This window comes from Homarus americanus, unplaced genomic scaffold (genome assembly GCF_018991925.1).
Source record: "Homarus americanus isolate GMGI-L3 unplaced genomic scaffold, GMGI_Hamer_2.0 scaffold48016, whole genome shotgun sequence".
In the NCBI taxonomy this organism is placed as follows: Eukaryota; Metazoa; Arthropoda; class Malacostraca; order Decapoda; family Nephropidae; genus Homarus; species Homarus americanus.
The window spans coordinates 316714-337371 of record NW_024755055.1 but is presented as its reverse complement, the minus strand read 5'-3'; the positions used below and the strand labels follow the sequence as shown (position 1 = coordinate 337371).

The window sequence follows — 20658 nt, the reverse complement described above, 5'->3', positions numbered from 1 at the left end:
ACTAGTGAAGGGGACTGTACATGCCTCAAGCGTTCCTCTCGGTACATGCTCTCCATCGTTCAGAGCAATTTCGTACTTAATTACTACCTATTCAATTACTACTTGTTTAATTAGTACCTGTTTACTCAGTACCTGTTTAATTACTACCTGTTTAATTACTACCTGTTCAATGACTACATGTCTAATCACTCTCTGTTTAATTACGACCTGGTTCCAAATTATTAAGATGATCACCGTGCTATTACGATAATTCTCACACTATAACGATAATTCCCACACTACTACGATAATTCCCACACTATAACGATAATTCCCACACTACTACGATAATTCCCACACTACTACGATAATTCCCACACTATAACGATAATTCCCACACTACTACGATAATTCCCACACTACTACGAGAATTCCCACACTATAACGATAATTCCCACACTACTACGATAATTCCCACACTGTAACGATAATTCCCACACTACTACGATAATTCCCACATTGTAATGATAATTCCTACACTATAACGATAATTCCCACACTACTACAATAATTCTTACACTATTACGATAATTCCAACATCATAACGATAATTCCCACACTACTACGATAATTCCCACACTATAACAATAATTCCCACTTATAATAATTCCAACACCAACAATAATTCCCACACGTACAATAATTCCCACACTTACACTAATTCCCACACTTACAATAATTCCCACACTTACAATAATTCCCACACTATAACGATAATTCCCACACGTACAATAATTCCCACACTTATAATAATTCCCACACAATAACGATAATTCCAACACCAACAATAATTCCCACACTTTCAATAATTCCCACACTATAACGATAATTCCCACACGTACAATAATTCCCAGGGCTATAATTTAGTTTCCGTACTTCACACAACTCTCTAGGTATCGTAATTATGATGAAAGCGTTCGGCCACACGAGGCGAGGGAGTCAGACCAGAAATTCAGGTCCAGTGATAGAGACTAAACTTGGGGCGAACGACACTAAACCAGAGTTATCCACGCTGTGTACTTCATTATTAACCTTTTGATGTCTAGAGCAATTGCACAGCTGGTGAATATCTGTAGAAGTCAGTAACTTAATAACTCAGCTAAATAATCCAGGCAGCAGGTAAATAGCAGGCAGCAGCTAAAATAGCAGGCAGCAGCTAAATAGCAGGCAGCAGTTAAATAGCAGGCAGCAGCTAAATAGCAAGCAGCCAGGCAGCAGGTAAATAACCCAGGCAGCCGCTAAATAACCCAGGCAGCAGCTAAATAACCCAGGCAGCAGCTAAGTAACTCAGGCAGCAACAAAATAATCCAGGCAGCAGCTAAGTAACCCAGGCAGCAGCAAAATAACCAAGGGAGTAATTTACAATAATAAAAGAACGTGTCTTTGTGTGAGTGTGTGTGTGTGTGTGTGTGTGAGTAGTGAGTGTGTGTGTGTGTGTGTGTGTGTGTGTGTGTGTGTGTGTGTGTGTGTGTCTTTGTGTGAGTGTGTGTGTGTGTGTGTGTGTGTCTGTTTTCACCATAACTCTAAAATGGAGGCAGTTAAGAGACCTGAAACTTTACACATATATCAGATGGGGCCCAAGGCTTTGCAACTTGGTATTATTACTGACCACGGGCCCCCGGGTGGTCCTGACAAGAACCCTAAATATTCCACGACTGAAATATCACCACAGATATAGTGAGAGAGGAGACAAACTGTGACGGTCAATGTTGGGTTGAAATGGTTAGGTTAGGCAAGGATAGGTTGGAATGGGATAGGTTAGGTTAGGTTAGGTTAGGGTATTCTGTGGGTCAAAGTTACACAGTTTCTTCGGTACTTAACTCGTGGAAAGTCAGATAATTTTGCGAGTTATTAATAAGAAAGGCAGTAATTAAATAACACAGAATGGATACAACTCCTTAATACTTAGAAAATGTGCTGTGAGATTCTTATAGATAAAAACTCTGCTCTTCCCCCTCCCTCTCTTTTCTGGTGGTGATGTGTGTGTGTGTGTGTGTGTGTGTGTGTGTGTGTGTGTGTGTGTGTGTGTGTGTGTGTGTGTGTGTGTGTGTGTGTGTGTATTTTTGTGTGTGGGGGGGGAGAAATTACACCCATACCATCAGTCAGTCAGGGAAGCCGTTCATGGGATGGTCTAACGCAACATTTTAATAACATAGCCTCGACTTATCTTGCCATGTTCATCGTTGCAGCACTTGTGTTCTTCAAGGTACAGTCCCCTTCACTAGTGTGTTTACAGGGGCTCGTCAGGTTTTGTGCAGTGTGGCAATCCTGTGTTTGTTTACATTCAACAGAAGGAAACTCACAAAAGTAAACAGACTATTGAATCAAAGTAAAATAATATTATAAAAAATATCTCAATGTAATGATTTGTGGAATGTTTATATACCGAGCCCCTGTAAACGCACTAGTGAAGGGGACTGTACACTTAACTGAAGGTCAAATCGTAATAGCTTCCCTTCACCTAACTGGAGCGGGTTTTAATATTCTTACATTTTCACTTAAAATTTCTTCCTTAACGAATTATGTAAGAGAGAGCATTTATTCTTTCTTCTCATCAATGACACACAAACAGTGGGTCAAATCATCTCAAAACTGCACTCCCATTCAGATCGTAACTAAATTATTCCATCTCCTGATATGAGAAAATTTACCTTACAAACCACACACAAACGTAACTCGGTACATCACCTCTATCCAGTCATAACTAACGAGAACCTAAACCTGCGTCTGGAAACATATATATATACTGTATATATCAGGACGTCACTAGGAGAGATGGTGAACCGGTAATAGCAGTGTCCTGGGCTAGCCAATACTCCCTCTAATTCAAGGTATTTAGAGTTCGATGCCAATCAAGCGTTCATATGGTCGACTGGGTAGGGGAGAGAGGGGGAAGGGTGGGGGAGAGTAAAGTGAAGGTGAGGAACAGGTGAGAGAGAGAGACAAGTGAAGGTGAAAGAATGGAGAGAAAAGAGGGAAGAGGGAGAAGACCAAAGTGAAGGAAGTGAGGAAGGAGAAAATCGAAATACGTGAGGTAGGGAGCGAAGGGTGAGGATGAGATAAGAGGCTCGGATTAGAAACACGAAAGAAAGAGAGTTTTGCAGAAGATAAAAATAACAACACCATAGCAAGAACCACACCCCATTATCAAGCACCTATCGATAAACAGACAAACAATTAAAGGGGAATAACGACCAATACCACATGGTGTTATGCCACAGATGCCTCCCCATTACGAAGCGAATCTAAAATTACATGAAGGTACTCGTTACAATTATCCCTGTTTGTGTTTACGATTCAGTCATCATTAATAGGGACATTTAGCTATTTATTTGTCTCGAAGCTCTTGTATCCCTTGGCTATATGACACCGAGGAAAGAGGTTGAAGGTGCTCACTGGGGTTGGAAGACACAACACAACACAGATGTGAGTGGGCTGGTGATGGTAGTAGGGGTTATGCATGGTAGCCCACACGAAACAGCGCCCCTCGTTTCACTCACCACTGTCTTTGAAGGGCCTCAGAGCGCGTGAACAAATTCTGTCAAAAGTTTCCTTCCCTTTATTGGAAGTGGAAATGTTAAACGAGCATTACAACCCGCAAACATTTTACGCACACACACACACACACACGCACACACACACGCACACACACACACCAGTTGACTAACGAAACCCAACTCTGTTTTCACTCACCTAACCTAATCTAAACAAACCTAACCTAACCAAATAATGGTTGCCCCCACGTACGAGGATGGCCGGCCCAAGGGCCACCTAGGCGTGAATTTGTTAAGGTGTAGAAGCTGTCGCCAACACAACAACCACACCCTGAGTTAACGAGCTGCATGACCCAGTGTCAAGGAATAGTCCGAGAAGACCGGACAACTCGCCAACTGCACTGGCTAACCATTACCCCGGAACACGATCCGCAAATCGATTAACATCCAGGTTCCCAATTACTGCTGGGTAGACGGAGGCAAATGGCGTAAAGAAACTTGCCCATAGGACCACCGATGTCATAGCGTTAACCAATCAGAAAGAAGGAAAAGGTGTTGTTTACTTACCTTATATTCCTAATGGCCAGCCAGTAGAGGTGGCCATGCCGAGGGAAGGAGGCCAGTTTTTCCGTGTTACATTCTTCCATTGCTTTTTATATCAGGCTGAAAGAAATAAGAATGAGAATGAGAATAATAATAATAATAATAATAATAATAATAATAATAATAATAATAATAATAATAACAATAATAATAATAATAATAACAATAATAACAATAATAATAATAATAATAATAATAATAATAATAATAATAATAATAATAATAATAACAACAATAATAATAATAATAACAATAATAATAATAATAATAATAATAATAATAATAATAACAACAATAATAATAATAATAATAATAATAATAATAATAATAATAATAATAATAAAAATAATAATATTCAATAATAATAATAATAATAACAATAATAATAATAATAATAATAATAATAATAATAATAATAATAATAAAAATAATAATATTCAATAAGCTCATTTAGGTCGGCGTTTTTGTCAAAGATAATTGCTAATTCGACTTAACAAAGTTAATAGTTAGTTGGACCCAATAATTGGTGCAGTTTAAACGAGTGTAACTGTTATTCCACTTACAATAAAAGTTTTTAATGTGCATATAAAATTTTGATGTTCCGGCTCAAGAATTCAACTGTACTTTTACAGGGAAAATCTTGGGTTAGACAACAGAGAAAAATGGTCGAAAAACTTTAAACAATTTTATTTTGCCATATTATTAAACTGTACTAGTGACGTCACGTGTTGTGGTACCTTGTGACGTCACGTGTTGTGGAACCTTGTGACGTCTCGTGTTGTGAAGGAGTAACCGTAGTGACGTCATGTGTTGTGTAGGACCTAGTGACGTCATGTGTTGTGTAGTACCTAGTGACGTCATGTTTTGTGTAAGACTTAGTGACGTCATGTGTTGTGTAGTACCGAGTGACGTCATGTGTTGTGTAGGACCTAGTGACGTCATGTGTTGTGTAAGATTCAGTGACGTCACGTGTTGTGTAAGACCTAGTGATGTCATGTGTTTTGGAGGGCCTAGTGACGTCACGTGTTGTGCAAGACCTAGTGATGTCATGTGTTGTGGAGGGCCTAGTGACGTCACGTGTTGTGTAAGACCTAGTGATGTCATGTGTTTTGGAGGGCCTAGTGACGTCACGTGTTCTGTAGGACCTAGTGATGTCATGTGTTGTGGATGGCCGAGTGACGTCACGTGTTCTGTAGGACCTAGTGATGTCATGTGTTGTGGCAGGCCTAGTGATGTGCATGTGTTGTGTAAGACCTAATGATGTCATGTGTTGTGGATGGCAGTGATCACGTGTTCTGTAGGACCCTAGTGATGTCATGTGTTGTAGAGGCCTAGTGACGTCACGTGTTGTGTAAGACCTAATGATGTCCATGTGTTGTGGATGGCCGAGTGACGTCACGTGTTGTGTAAGACCTAATGATGTCATGTGTTTGTGTGGACCTGGTGACGTCACGTGTTCAATATAGACCTAATGATGTCATGTGTTGTGGATGGCCCTAGTAGCGTCGTGTTGTCATGAACCTAGTGATGTCATGTGTTGTGGAGGGCCTAGTGACGTCACGTGTTTATCATGGCAAACCTAGTGATGTCATGTGTTGTAGGCCTAGTGACGTCACGTGTTATGTAAGATAATGATGTCATGTGTTGTGGATGGCCTAGTGACGTCACGTGTTGTATGTAAGACCTAGTGATGTCATGTGTATTTGTGGAAGGCCCTAGTGACGTCACGTGTTATGTAAAGACCCTAGTGATAACCATGTGTTGTGGAGGCCCTAGTGACGTCATGTGTTGTGTAAGACCTAGTGACGTCACGTGTTGTGTAAGACCTAGTGATGTCATGTGTTGTGTAGGGCCTAGTGACGTCACGTGTTGTGTAGGACCTAGTGATGTCATGTGTTGTGGATGGCCGAGTGACGTCACGTGTTCTGTAGGACCTAGTGATGTCATGTGTTGTGGAGGGCCTAGTGACGTCACGTGTTGTGTAAGACCTAATGATGTCATGTGTTGTGGATGGCCGAGTGACGTCACGTGTTGTGTAAGACCTAGTGATGTCATGTGTTGTGTAGGGCCTAGTGACGTCACGTGTTGTGTAAGACCTAATGATGTCATGTGTTGTGGATGGCCTAGTGACGTCACGTGTTGTGTAAGACCTAGTAACGTCATGTGATGTGGAGGGCCTAGTGACGTCACGTGTTGTGGAGGGCCTAGTGACGTCACGTGTTGTGTAAGACCTAGTGACGTCATGTGTTGTGTAAGACCTAGTGACGTCACGTGTTGTGTGAGACCTAGTGACGTCATGTGTTGTGTAAGACCTAGTGACGTCATGTGTTGTGTAAGACCTAGTGACGTCATGTGTTGTGTAAGACCTAGTGACGTCACGTGTTGTGTAAGACCTAGTGACGTCATGTGTTGTGTAAGACCTAGTGACGTCACGTGTTGTGTAAGACCTAATGATGTCATGTGTTGTGGATAGCCTTAGTGACGCTCTTTCGCCGTGTTGTAAGACCCACGGATGTCATGTGTTGTGATGGCCGAGTGACGTCACGTGTTGTGTAAGACCTAACGATGTCATGTTGTGTAGGACCTAGTGACGTCACGCTGCACAGGTAAGACCTAGTGATGTCATGTGTTGTGGAGGCCTAGTGACGTCACGTGTTGTGTAAGACCTAATGATGTCATGTGTTGTGGATGGCCTAGTGACGTCACGTGTTGTGTAAGACCTAGTGACGTCATGTGTTGTGTAAGACCTAGTGACGTCACGTGTTGTGTAAGACCTAGTGACGTCATGTGTTGTGGAGGGCCTAGTGACGTCACGTGTTGTGGAGGGCCTAGTGACGTCACGTGTTGTGTAAGACCTAGTGACGTCATGTGTTGTGTAAGACCTAGTGACGTCACGTGTTGTGTAAGACCTAGTGACGTCATGTGTTGTGTAAGACCTAGTGACGTCACGTGTTGTGTGAGACCTAGTGACGTCATGTGTTGTGTAAGACCTAGTGACGTCATGTGTTGTGTAAGACCTAGTGACGTCATGTGTTGTGTACACCTAGTGACGTCACGTGTTGTGTAAGACCCAATGATGTGTTGTGGATGGCCTAGTGACGTCATGTGTTGTGTAAGACCTAGTGACGTCACGTGTTGTGTAAGACCTAATGATGTCATGTGTTGTGGATGGCCTAGTGACGTCACGTGTTGTGTAAGACCTAGTGACGTCATGTGTTGTGTAAGACCTAGTGACGTCATGTGTTGTGTAAGACCTAATGATGTCATGTGTTGTGTAGGACCTAGTGACGTCATGTGCCAACTGTTGACCTACTTAGGTGTAGGTCTTAAGTGCCAACTGTTGACCTACTTAAAAAAAATCGATTGACCTAAAAACTCCTCCATAACCCGACACACGTTCAGTAAATAATCGCCAATAGTTTGTGAGGAAAACTTTACGTTCCAATCAAAAACTTTTCAACCTTTTTTTCTTCCTCGCGGGAGTATAAACTAATTATGGACAAAACTTTGGTGTAAATATTTTGGAGATAAAGTTTGTTACTTTTTATTTACGTATCAATGTGAAGTTTGTTTGTTTTTGTAAATTATTTTTGTCTATATCATTTTGTCTATAATTTAAAGTTTGTTTTTGTAAATTATTTTGTCTATAATTTAAAGTTTGTTTTGTAAATTATTTTGTCTATAATTTTATCATCTGGGGAAAACTGATTCTAATTTTCCTTCTAAATTAAGTTGTTTTCAATATCTGGGGAGAAATGTATCGAATGTTCAATCTGGACTCTCATTTGGACTCAAGGCTCAATGGACTCAACGGGACTCTTCAAAAAACATATTACGAATTGGTGGTGGAAAATTTAATTGACCTGGACTGAAAATAATTAACCGAACAAGTTAACTTAATTACATTTTAATTAACAGGTGAACGCTAACACCTTCAAGAGAATGAGACCGAGACGATATTGATAACCTATAGTATGACCCTGAATATAAGGTCAAAGGTTAACATAAGAGGTACTTACTATAGTGAAACAACCTATTTAACGGACTATATGGAGAGAGAGAAGTCCGTTATATCGAGGATCTATTAGATGTGAAACCTCCAATTAACGGAATGCATGGAGAGAGAAGTCCGTTATATAGAGGGTACTACAGTGAAACCTAAATATAATGAACTATATAGAGATGGAAGTCCGTTATATAGAGGGTACTACAGTGAAACCTAAATATAATGAACTATATAGAGATGGAAGTCCGTTATATCGAGGGTCTGTTAGATGTGAAACCTCCAATTAACGGAATGCATGGAGAGAGAAGTCCGTTATATAGAGGGTACTACAGTGAAACCTAAATATAATGAACTATATAGAGATGGAAGTCCGTTATATCGAGGGTCTGTTAGATGTGAAACCTCCATATGTAGGGACTGGGGGAACTGAAACACTGGTGGAACACTGAAACACTACAGTCACCTGGAGTGTAGAATAGACTGGGAAGTGACCGCAGAAGAGCGAGACAGTTACAGTCGTTTCAGAGGCTGGCACCACTTTCGTAACTGGTCGTCTTTTGGGCGTTCCAGAGTCCGAGCGGCAACGACTGGTATTTATTCTTTCTTCCTGTTGCTATTATCACCATAGTCTAGCTTCAAACACACTGGCTGAATTAGTCTCAGTCACAACACGTCATACACCCACCGAGCCCCAACCTAACACAGCACTGGCGTCCATCATTATAGACCCCGTCCTAACGGGTCATGTTCTTAAAGGGACACAGCCCTAATGATTAAATTAGGTTAAGAAGTGGTGTGGAGGGGGGGGGGGGCCTGCTGGAATGGCGTGTATCAGGATTACAATCTATTTAACCTCTCAATATTTATACAAAGATACAGAATCATTATGAACCACTGTTAATGTTAAACCAGGTCGATTCATACAAAACCAGTTTCTTAAAATTCGCACATGGATCGTTTCGTACACAAAGCAAGTACTGTACAGTACGTGCAGTAGTCGTTTTTCCAGTACTGTATTTGTTTTAATTGTCCAAATCTCCAGAAAGAAAACTCAAAGTATCTGTATTTGAATACTGTGAGAATACCGTACAGTATATGTATTCACTGAATATTTGCATGAAAACGATACTTTTAGTGCAATAAAGTCACTTTTCGGTATTACTATGATTACATACATAAAATATGTCAGTAATTTTGCTATTAATTTTTACATGAAAAAGTATTAGTCACTTCAATATATCAAAATTCACTCGTTGCTATTTCACTGACAACAAAATGTTGACGACTTTCTGAACATTTTAGGCAAAGTCACTGTTTCCAAAATTACGAAAATAAAGCCCACATTCGCTATTAATTTTGAGATTTTTGAGTTATTTGTTATTAATCTTACTGATCTTGTGTCATCCAGATAGAGTGTCTTAAGATGGATGCGTTCACTCACACTCAAATGGGATCAATGATAAAACCATAATCCACAAATAATTGGATAATTGTCTTCACATTAGTCAACTTTCTCCTCTCACATTTCATGGTCTTGCTACCGTGATAAAGGCTCGCTGTGGCCTCTGTCTCTATATTACCCGTAAGGTAAAAATAGGGATAGATATATATAAAACAGTCCAATAGTGAGTGAAGTAAGTGACTCGTTAAGCCAACCCTCGCTACACGACACCTTCACCAACACTGTACTGCCCCTGTTTCTCAGCTGCCATTAATGATAAGTGACATTTTCAATCCATGCAATATTTATTTGAATTTTATCCAACTTTAACACTGAAACACGAACATCCCATAAAAACAGAAGGTGAGTACTACCCCATGTTCCGGTATCTCCTGTCTCCCTGAAGCGTTTGTTTAGCTACTGAGGGAAGACTTTCAACACTGACCGCTGCTGCCGAACTGACAAGACAGAATGGTGCTCATAAAATACAAAGGACATTCTTCTAAGTCACCAAACACTTGCTTAAGTTATCATACATAGCTACAGTGCTGAGTTAGGCAAATTTCCACACTATTAACCAGTTTTGAATAGTTTTAGGTTAAGTTTTATCATTACCGCACAGATCAGTCAAAGTATGCAGACAAGTATTCTTAACTTAATTCTTATTTTGCATTTATAAAAATACCTGTATAAAGTAAAGATACTGTATTTTTATTTGAATACTGAACTCTCTATTCGTCCCAAACCTGATGATTTCGAATTCAAAAGTAATTTTGTAGTCACACACACACACACACACACACACACACACACACACACACACACACACACACACACACACACACACACACACACACACACACATATTAATTTATATTAACTCCATATGATCATTTAGACAAAGATAATTACAGTTTATATTTAAAATATCTGTAAAAAATTCCGTGTGCGCTGCCCGGATTTTAATTCAGAAATCAGCCGAGTGCTAAATGCTAAGAGAAACATAATTATTAATAAACATGTAATATAACAAACATGTAAAATAATATTATGTATTTCATAAATCCATAGAAAGTCCATTATTAACTTCTATTTTGGTCACAATTTACATGGTGAAACAATACTGCACATTTATTCATTTTCCGAGTGAATGACCCGTGTTTGGGTTGTCTCGTCACCAACAAACATGTACTGTATATACACTCCGCACGTATATACTATATATGCAAATGTATAGATCAACATGCATATGAATGTATGAAGGTCCTGTCCTAACCTAACCTAACCTAACCCACTACAGTGAGTCTACAATGTTTACTGAGATCCATCGACTCAGTAAAAATACGTGCCTGAAGTGTGTGTTTCTGCTTATAACTTGCAACTCCTTAATAAAATTTGGCTAGACACCCTTTATGGTTTTGTGTGAGACATTTATGACAAAGGACGAAGGATTTTGACAACCCTACCGAGACAACAGGATTCGTGGTGCTCATTTTTAAATTAATTGAACCTCTCCTTTACCACAGAATAATCCACCTGAAGACATACTGTACATACAGACATAAACACCTCAGTCAGCAGTCAGCGTTACCAGATCAGTCGTTGGTCTCAAGGTATACAATACTCGAATTGACTAAGATAATTTAACCTATAATTGGTAACATTGAGTGATGTGGAGTGGGTTGTGGATACGACATATATTTTGAAATGATGAATAGGGCCGCCGAGAGCTGGCCATGGCCCCGGGGGAAAAATAAATGTATGGGCCCCTTTTACAGAAGAGCATTTCATATTTATATCCCCCTTTTCCCTGGCCCTTGGGGATTTATTCGGGCTTCACCGTTCTCTCGGCGGCCCTGATGATGAAACATTTATATTGTTAAAAATTTATCTTTTTTTCAAGTATTAATAAATTTCTTCAACCTTTCAAAATCCATCTATAGTTATGTAATCTAAATGAAAATCCCACAATGGTTTAAATAATGTTTAGTCATCTACTGGACGCTTATAGAAAATATCATTGCGACAGATCTAATAAATACTCTTATGAAAACTAAAATAAAAACCAACTTTCAACTATTCTGGACCGTAATTATTTTCAACGGAGCTTTACGTTGAGGTATAAAATGGTACAAAATATTTACACACTGCTTAATTGCGGTGCTAGATTTCAAGAAACTCATTCCCATGATTTACGTGTCATTTGTGTGAGAGAGAGAGAGAGAGAGAGAGAGAGAGAGAGAGAGAGAGAGAGAGAGAGAGAGAGAGAGGCAACATTACAAAGTATCACAATATATCCACCCCGTTACTTATATGATCTCAAGACTTGATCCTTCCTTGACAACATAATGAGAAAAATCAACACACACCTCTGGGTTAGATTCTCACTGTGACAGGATAAAGTCACTAGGCTGCCTTCTCCCCTTCTGCCACAGTGAGGATATGTCTGTCTCTATGTATGAGTGTTTCTCTCTGTCTCTTTCTGCCTGTCTGTCTGCCAAAAAGAGGATGTAAGTCATAAAAATAAGTGTCTTAAAATGAAGCATCGTATCCTTCCAACTAACCAAACCCAAGTTCCTTAATAGCCATTCCTAACTTATTTAATTTCCCTCAATACGCTACTCATTCAAGAACCTAACCTAACCTAAGTCGTGTTTTACTTCTGGTTCCTTCCTCATGAAGTGTCCCGAATATTCTCCCGTATTTCATATTTGTAAGTCATAGGTCTCTGATTGTACTTAATTCCAACCGTAATTCTCACTAAATGTTATAAATATTTTCCCGTATTCTTCTTCCAGTGACCAGCTCTTCCCACAGTGACTAGCTCTTCTCTGGTACTTTTCCCACAGTGAATAGCTCTCCAGAGTACTCTTCTCAATAACTAGGTCCAACAGACTACTCTCCTACAGTAACTTTGGTTTCCTTAGAGTACCTGTCACATGGCGAGTGCATCAAGGAGGTACGGGAAGACTGGGACCGCTGCCACAACCACTTCAAGCACCTAGTGGGCCTTCAACACACCCACGCCAATCTCACCCAAGCCCAGCGTGACCACAACATTTGCTGGTTAGTAACGAAGCTTTCACGGTGTATCCTATACGTTTGCTGGTTGGTATCAAGTAGACCCTATGGGATGGAGCGTAATGAACGCCACTACATCTGCTGTTGCTTACTTATTAGACTGCAGACGACCACAAACATGACATACAGTATTATACAAGTTACTCTGTGCTGGAGTTGACACAGACATCAATGTTTAATTTGATCACTTGACTCACAGAACACTGGTTGACGGAATGACAAAAGATGGTGATCAAGAGTATTACTGTATATCATAATTAAAGTTTTCTTAGCGATTTATTTGTTGGGGTTACTCTGAAATTCGTTCCTGAGACATTATTCTCTCTCCTACAGTATTCGTGAGGGATTCCTAAACTGCGTGTACGGGATGAGTTACCTTAAGTGTGGAAAATTAGAGGCGGTATTCCTGAAGAAGATGACGGCGACGCTCTCCTACAGCGACGTGCACCAAGAGAAGTGTCGGAACGTGACCCGGCGAGTGTGTTCTTCCTCCCCGCCTTCCCTTCCTCCCTGCTCCTCAGCTCTACATAGCCTCGTGTTGCTTTTATTGTTTATCTCGTCTCGTTGAGCATTTGAAATTATAATCTAAATACAGTGCACGTGTCTCTCTCTCTTTTCCGAGACTTTCAGTACTATATAGTTTTGTTGATGTTTATTGTGTAGGATGAAACGCTCACGATACAGTAAATCTTTCGGTAATTTTGTTGTGGTTTATAGAATAAGATAGAACACTACAACAAACTTAGATTATCTTATACAACATCTCCGTTTTAGCTCCGCCACTTTTATATCTTATGAGTTTTGACGGGATCTTCACTACTGTTTATTTTACTGCAAAGAATACAAAAACGGTGTGATGCAAAACCCGAATATGTAAACGAATTATGAAGCAAATCACAGGAACAAACCAAACCCCCAAATTGAATATTATAAAGAAATATAAACACTAATAATGTGTTATTTCATACCTAGTCGCCATCTAATAGTCTTATCTGAACAAATTTCATTCATTCGTTGGAAAAGGTCTCAGTAAGCCAACGACACGAACCAAATTTCTATATCGTCAATAATAGGAATATTTGTAAACAACGCATCCTGCCTTTTCCCATTTTCAAGTTTTCATGTAACTACGCTGGTAAGATGACGTGAAAAAAATACAATTACCAATACATATACTGTACTGTTAATTTTTACAGATATTAACATCTAATTTAACCTAACGATCGCGAATTAATTCCATGTACGATAAGTTGTTTTGTGTCGCCTGGAAAAAAAGTGATGTTCCTATACAAGGTAACTCTTTTAATATTGGACATTTGAATCATGTTCAATCGCGTGTTCTAAAATATACAAGACACTACACAGTACATCCTCTATTAAATGCACTATACCTGCAAGTTAATAACAAAATCGGTTTAGTACCTCAAAGGAAGCAAAGCCAACATCAAAATCCACCCAACAATTTCCTAATTTGAACACCACTGACGGAATAAGATGCACCATTACCTTATCACTGGTAAACGTTCACTTCAGCTCTGCTACTTTTGACTTATTATAGGCAGAGATCTTGTTTATTTTACGATATAGATTTTAATACCGTTAGGAACAAAGGAATAAGGGGTTACCATCATACATAACCTAAGATCGTTAAGTTAGGTTAGGTAACGTGAGGCCAAGCTATAGTTTAAGTTAGGTCACGTTAGGCTAGGTGGGTTAGTTTGGTTTGGATGGTTTCTGTCGTATGCTGCTTACAAGTTTTATCCTTGCAACATTACCGGATTTGTTTTGTGTGCATAGTGAGTGAAAGCAGATCCCGTAGGCGTGACGGTCCGTTATAAGTGCAGATACAATATATTTGCAAACTTAGCATTTTTGAGGAATAAAGGGATGCACTGCGGCCAGAACAACGCCTCGACCGTGTTTCCGGGTCCAACTCACAGATAGATTCACTGGAATGTTAGACACGAACCAGCCACCCTAAAGACAGCCGCCGCATCCTGCCACACAAGTTACATCAGTCAAGTTCCCACCAAAACATAAGTATACAATGGTAGAACTAAACAGCACAACACCACATTTATAACTAACAAGGAATAAACTTACCTCATCTCTTCGACGAGCACCAACATGAATATGGTAGACTGTTTACTGGGTTGGATAAAGCCGTGTACCGTAATCTGCTTCTCTCAATATATTCATGAGAGCTTTCATCTTCTCCCGTGTGTGTGGTGGAAGCTGCAAAGGATAGAGATATGAGCATCATCGCTAATAATAAAGGGCACAAGGCCTCGGGAGCTTAGCCGGCGATTGTATTTGTGTTTATGGTCTCACAATGTAATTTTAAGTCTTGTGGTACAGATGTATTTAAGTGTACATGTATAATAAAAGATTTAAATGACATGGTATTATTAAATTCCCAATAAAACAAAATGATTACAATAATAGTAACAGTTTCATGACTTCACCCTTATTATTCACCCTCAGAACCTTATATATTTGTTCCAGGTAAGTTATAACTAGGGTGAAAAAGTGTTAATATATTGTATGCTGTTCTCACTTTATTTACTTTATCCTCTTCAGTCGGTCAGTTCTCTTACACACTATCGGCAGATAAAAAACAGACGGGCTTCGTATTTTTCTCTGGGTCTTCATATATTTGTTTGTTTTAATGCACTGAACGGATTTCAAATTTGAAAAACAATTAAGAAGCAGACCGCAAGATGCATCAAAAACAATACTAACATTCTTTGGTTAGGTTAGGACAGTATGGTCTGCACCGTACATGGTTCTTGGGTAATAATCCAGATAACACCGGAGAATTATTTAGCATAAAAAAAGGTTTATCTAGATTTTAGACCGATTTTTTATTGTGTTCAATGGTGTTACTGACTCCCGACACATTACCGAGACTAGCCACTCCTCTCCGAGCCCTAATACACCAATTCTCGGTCTCAGATTTCACCTGGAAAAACAGAATTTCCCAAAGGAACTATATATATATATATATATATATATATATATATATATATATATATATATATTAAAATAACCTACAAAAGCTTAAATATATAGAGATGTTTTGTTTGAGCACCGGTTATCGCACATTTTTCCCTTAATTCCCCTACCTAATTTTCATTATGTATACGCACATTAAATAAACAGGAGTCAAACTAATATCATAAAATGGCGAAGATGAATATAAAATTTTCCCACCTTAAGTCATTTGTGTTGGTCGGTCGTCAATATATCCGCAACTTAAATTAATTGTAACCGAAAATCTTCATGTATAAAAAGATAAATATTTTGGTTATAATTATGGCAGCAAAGGAAACTCGGGTGAGAGAAAAATTTACTCCTGACGTTCAGTTACCCGATGAACTTTAAAAAATAAAAATAAATAGGTTTGTCTGCATTTGACATTATATATTAATTTATTCAACAACTTCATTGAATACGTTTCATTACCAATAAACGGGGGTGCTGGTGGTAGAGTGGTAACGCTCTTGCCTTCGCAAGCGAGATGTCACGGGTTCGATTCCCGGGCCAGTGGAAGTTGTTTGGACATACTTCCTAACCCCCATTAGTCCCTGTTCACCTAGCAGTAAAGTAGGTACCTGGTGTAAGTTGCGAATTCGTATTCAGGGACAATGTTGGAGCTTCCAATAACTTGATGACATAAAACCAATTGACTCTTCAGGCTTCTATGCCCTTAACTCATGAGACATAAAGGCAAGCATGAACTTAGCATGCTTCCCTGTTGGGCGCTGTAAACGCTTCTGCGCTTCACCTTACACAAGGATGTAGGGGAGTGCCCAATAACAAACAAAAAAATACCACTAATCTGTTAGTCAGTCGTCATCCAAGTCCCTAGATGCCGTCGACAATCTGTATTTAACTTATTACGTCAGTTACATGAAATCTAAAACACATAAAAGAGGTAGACCTTATAGTAAAACTCACTTGTTTGTAAGCTTTTGGTGTTGGAAGTGGTGCACGAAAGAAAAACGTAAAAGAAATTCAAATTCGCGAGTCCCCACGCATGAGCAAAATGGCTGACTTTGTGGACAGGGAACACGAGCCCTCCTACCCAATGTTGCCACGCTATAATTATTTCATAACCAAAACAAGTATGCCACACAATATCTTTATATATCAATAAATATTATAAAACAAAAAAATACATTCATATCATCTATAAGACGTTATAAGATATAAATCAGATTGAGCTTCATTGGTTTAGGTTGGAGCCCAACCAAACAATTAAAAATTAAAGTCCCAGGTTGCTGAACTGACTTTGTGCCTCATTTGCACACAGTTGCAGGTCTCAATTGTTTCTCTTACCCTTGGCACAACATACTTATATTGTTTCTCACTCGATTTTTTTTTCATTTTTGTATATCTTTATGGTTCTTTGTTATTATAATTACTATCATTATTATTAATATTATTACATTTTCGTCTCCCAGGCCCGATGTGGGTCAGTGACGTGTGCCCGGGTGGGCTAATCCCCGTAAAAAAAGAGCTTCAGCCAGTCAAGCGAAAAGCTTTTTTATCATTTTCCCAGATCAATTTTGGGTGAAAAAAATTGCCTCTGGTGACAAATGACAACCGTTGCCTTCCAGGTATTTTTATTTGTTATCGCGACAATGCGGATTATTCATTATTCGATACTGTTTTTACATATAGTCTGTCTCCAAGACCGCCAAATATACACCATAGACTATAAATCCATTTACTTTTCAGGTGATTCGAATCAGATCTGTGATTGCCCAAGCAAAATTACTCTGAGGTCATTTCGTTAGGCTACGTAATTTTAGTTGTATAAGAAGAAATAGCGGCCCAGTTTGTGGTCGTTTCTCTAACATTAGCCATATTTAAAATATACAGTACGTTTGTATCCTTTTTCAAACGTGTGTACACAGTAAAAAAAAGTACCGCACGGATTATGTGCCAAATAATATGACACCACGGACGAGGGATAGTGGAATATGCCTTGTAAGGCAATTAATGTAATGGTGCTGATGATATAATGCCGGTCCTGTGGGACGTAACTAATATGGCCCTACCAGAGGTAGGTAGAAACCTTTGCCATACAGGCACGCATACCAACCCTCCCAGCTCATCAGGTTATGTATAGAGCATTACGGAAGTCAGCTGACCCCCCCCCCCCTGAGCAATAATTTTTTACTGTGTATACACACAAGTGTTTAAAAATTAAATGTATCTTTTCCACAATTATTTTGTCATAATAATCTAAAGACTTAAATCTGCAGCACGAGTTCTATTTACACACTAATTTCTTTGCCGTTAAATCATGTTACATTCGATATAGCCTAATGGGAAGCATATGTAAACCAATCACACATACCTGTACATAACCCACAAAGAGATGCCACATACTAATAAGAGAAAAGAAAATTTTTGCCAATAAAATATATATTCTGAGCCAACAAAAGTGGTAGTTTCTTGGAAGAACAGGTGGCTAGGACACTACAAGAGAAGGTATACAAAAATATGGGGAAATGAAACAAAACAAAAACAGAAAAGATTTGCAGCAGCCTGAAACCAGCTGTCCCTTCAGCACCATTCAGTGACACAAGTTTATTGTAGCCTCACAAGGTTAAGGTGTATGGGTCTTGTGCCGCCCTCTACAACGCTAAGGACATTGATGCGTCACTGAGATGTTCGTGTCTTGTCAGCAGCGCCTTGTTACGGTCGTCCACAACAGGTGTTCAACTCGGCACCTCACCCACAGGTATTGAGGCTACCAAAAGTCACCTGCCACACACATCACATGCAGGTGTTACCACCACATGTGTGGCTCTAACATTTTCTTCGAAGGCAAATTCAGGTAAAAAAATATATAAAAGTTGTAAACTTTTCACAAACCATCCCTAACATAGCCTATAATTACCTCGCCAAACCCAGTGTAGAGTCTGAAAATCTACTCCTTTCCGGGCAGACTCTCGGGCCTACAGAATTTACCCCAGGTAGTTTTTGGATTCTACTCCAGGGTGAAATCTTATCCTTACCTCCCTGGGCCTATAGTGCCTACTGTAGGTAGTGCAGCACATTAGTGTGCAGGTATAAGGCTTGTTTAAGTATCAGGGCCCAGTAATGATATTTTTACATTTTCTTACAAGTGTTTCCTTAATTTTTTAGTGCGATTGATTTTAGTTTCTTCGCTCCCTATCTCACTGACCAGTTTAACTCTGTCCCCGCTGTTCAGACTTAGTCATCAATAATATCGGAGCAAAGTTAAATAAATTATATATCGTTGCTTTTATATGTAATAATGCCTGCAGAGCAAAAAACACATTATATTAAACTCATGTACAGGATATTTATGAGTACAATTCCATCATGTTTACATTTGTATATTAATTGACAAGGGTGTACAGTAGATAAAATAATAGGATTTTCCAGACAGAATTGGACTGGATATTTGTACACTGACGTATTATATAATAGGAGGTAGATTCCAAGAGTAAAATGTAGATTCCAGAAACTACATCGGGTATTATCTGGGAGTACCGTGAATCTACCCGAATATAATTTAGGAAGGGGTATAATTTAGGACCTTTCCGTTAACGTTAATATTTATATATATATATATATATATATATATATATATATATATATATATATATATATATATATATATATATATATATATATATGCTATTACTGCTCTTTAATAGGTAAGGTCTTTAAGCTGGTAGCAACGTTAGTAATTACACTTGTCTAAGTATGAAATTTCTTCTCTAATTCCGGGTATTTTATTTTGTCATTATATATTACTGAGCGGAAACCTGGGACCACATACATTGGTAATAAAGGGCTGAATGTTGGGACGATACTGTTATTGAAACCTATGTGTGTGTGTGTGGGAGGAGCCTCACTAGAAAGCCCCACCCACTACGGTATATAAACGACCGTCTGCCACATATCTATTCACACATCTCATACAACAACGTAAGAGAGTAAGTTGAGACCTTATCCTTCTTTGTGTTGTTATAATTAGAAGTTACTTGAATATACTATGTTGCTGCAATACTCACGTATATAAAAACATAGATCGTAGGTGGTTAATAATCTTAATAAATTATGCATAGATTCTAATTTGAGTAGTGTGCAGTGTGCTATACGTAAAACAGTGTGATAAAATTATGTAAGACAGAAGTAATGTTTAAAATAGACCTTGTGAGACATTACTAGTTAAAAACAAGAGGCAGTATAAGATGAGATGTTACTGTAAGATAACGACAAACAAACTGTTAACTATTGTGATAATTCTCTCCAGAGTTCCACCAAGATGAAGCTGTTGACATTAGCCTGTGTTCTGTCCGTCTCCCAGGTGAGTGGTAGTTTTTGTCCCTACCGCTACATAGGCTACCCAGTGTCATTTTATTCTGTATCTCATTTTCGTTATACAGTATTCACTGTCACGTCCCATTGTCATTATAATCCATATGTTTCATTTTATTCATTGATAAAGGCGATGGTGATGAATACTACAAGCGAACCTGTAACTGTTGGTGAAGACTATGAAGACGAAGATATGGCCTATGTGGATGTTGATGTGAATGTGAACATCCCAGACTCCAAACCGATGACTAATGTGGATGTTGATGTGAATGTGAACATCCCAAACCCCAATGTCGATGTTGACGTGGATGTGAATGTTGGTCAGTAAGATATTTTCTATTTATCGTGTTTATTACTTAATTCAGCGAGAGAATGTCTTCACTCATTACACTACACTACACTACACTTCATTCACTACACAACAGTAGTTAAAGTTTTGGAAATAAGAACTGTAATGGTTATATAATACATTTTCGGTTTTTAATTGTCATTTTTTTTCACAATTAAAGAGGATATCAGTAGGCATCAAAATTTTGTTTTAATGTGGGAACGATTTCCGAAGTTAACATTCACGTTGATAATTGTTCCGTATGTTAACCAATAGTTTTTTCTTCTTTTCCTTTTAG

The 20658-nt window shown here is 38.8% G+C and overlaps 1 protein-coding gene across 1 annotated transcript in view; it reads left to right on the top strand.

Annotated features, from left to right (window-relative positions):
* Nucleotides 1-15029, top strand: part of LOC121856257 — a 39908-nt gene extending 24879 nt beyond the window's left edge. Inside the window, exons 4-5 of the mRNA XM_042351653.1 lie at nucleotides 12511-12649; nucleotides 12998-15029. Of these exons, the coding sequence (XP_042207587.1) occupies nucleotides 12511-12649; nucleotides 12998-13232 (374 nt within the window). The 3' untranslated portion in view covers nucleotides 13233-15029. The remainder of the gene's footprint in view (nucleotides 1-12510; nucleotides 12650-12997) is intronic.
* The last annotated feature ends 5629 nt before the right edge of the window (nucleotides 15030-20658 follow it).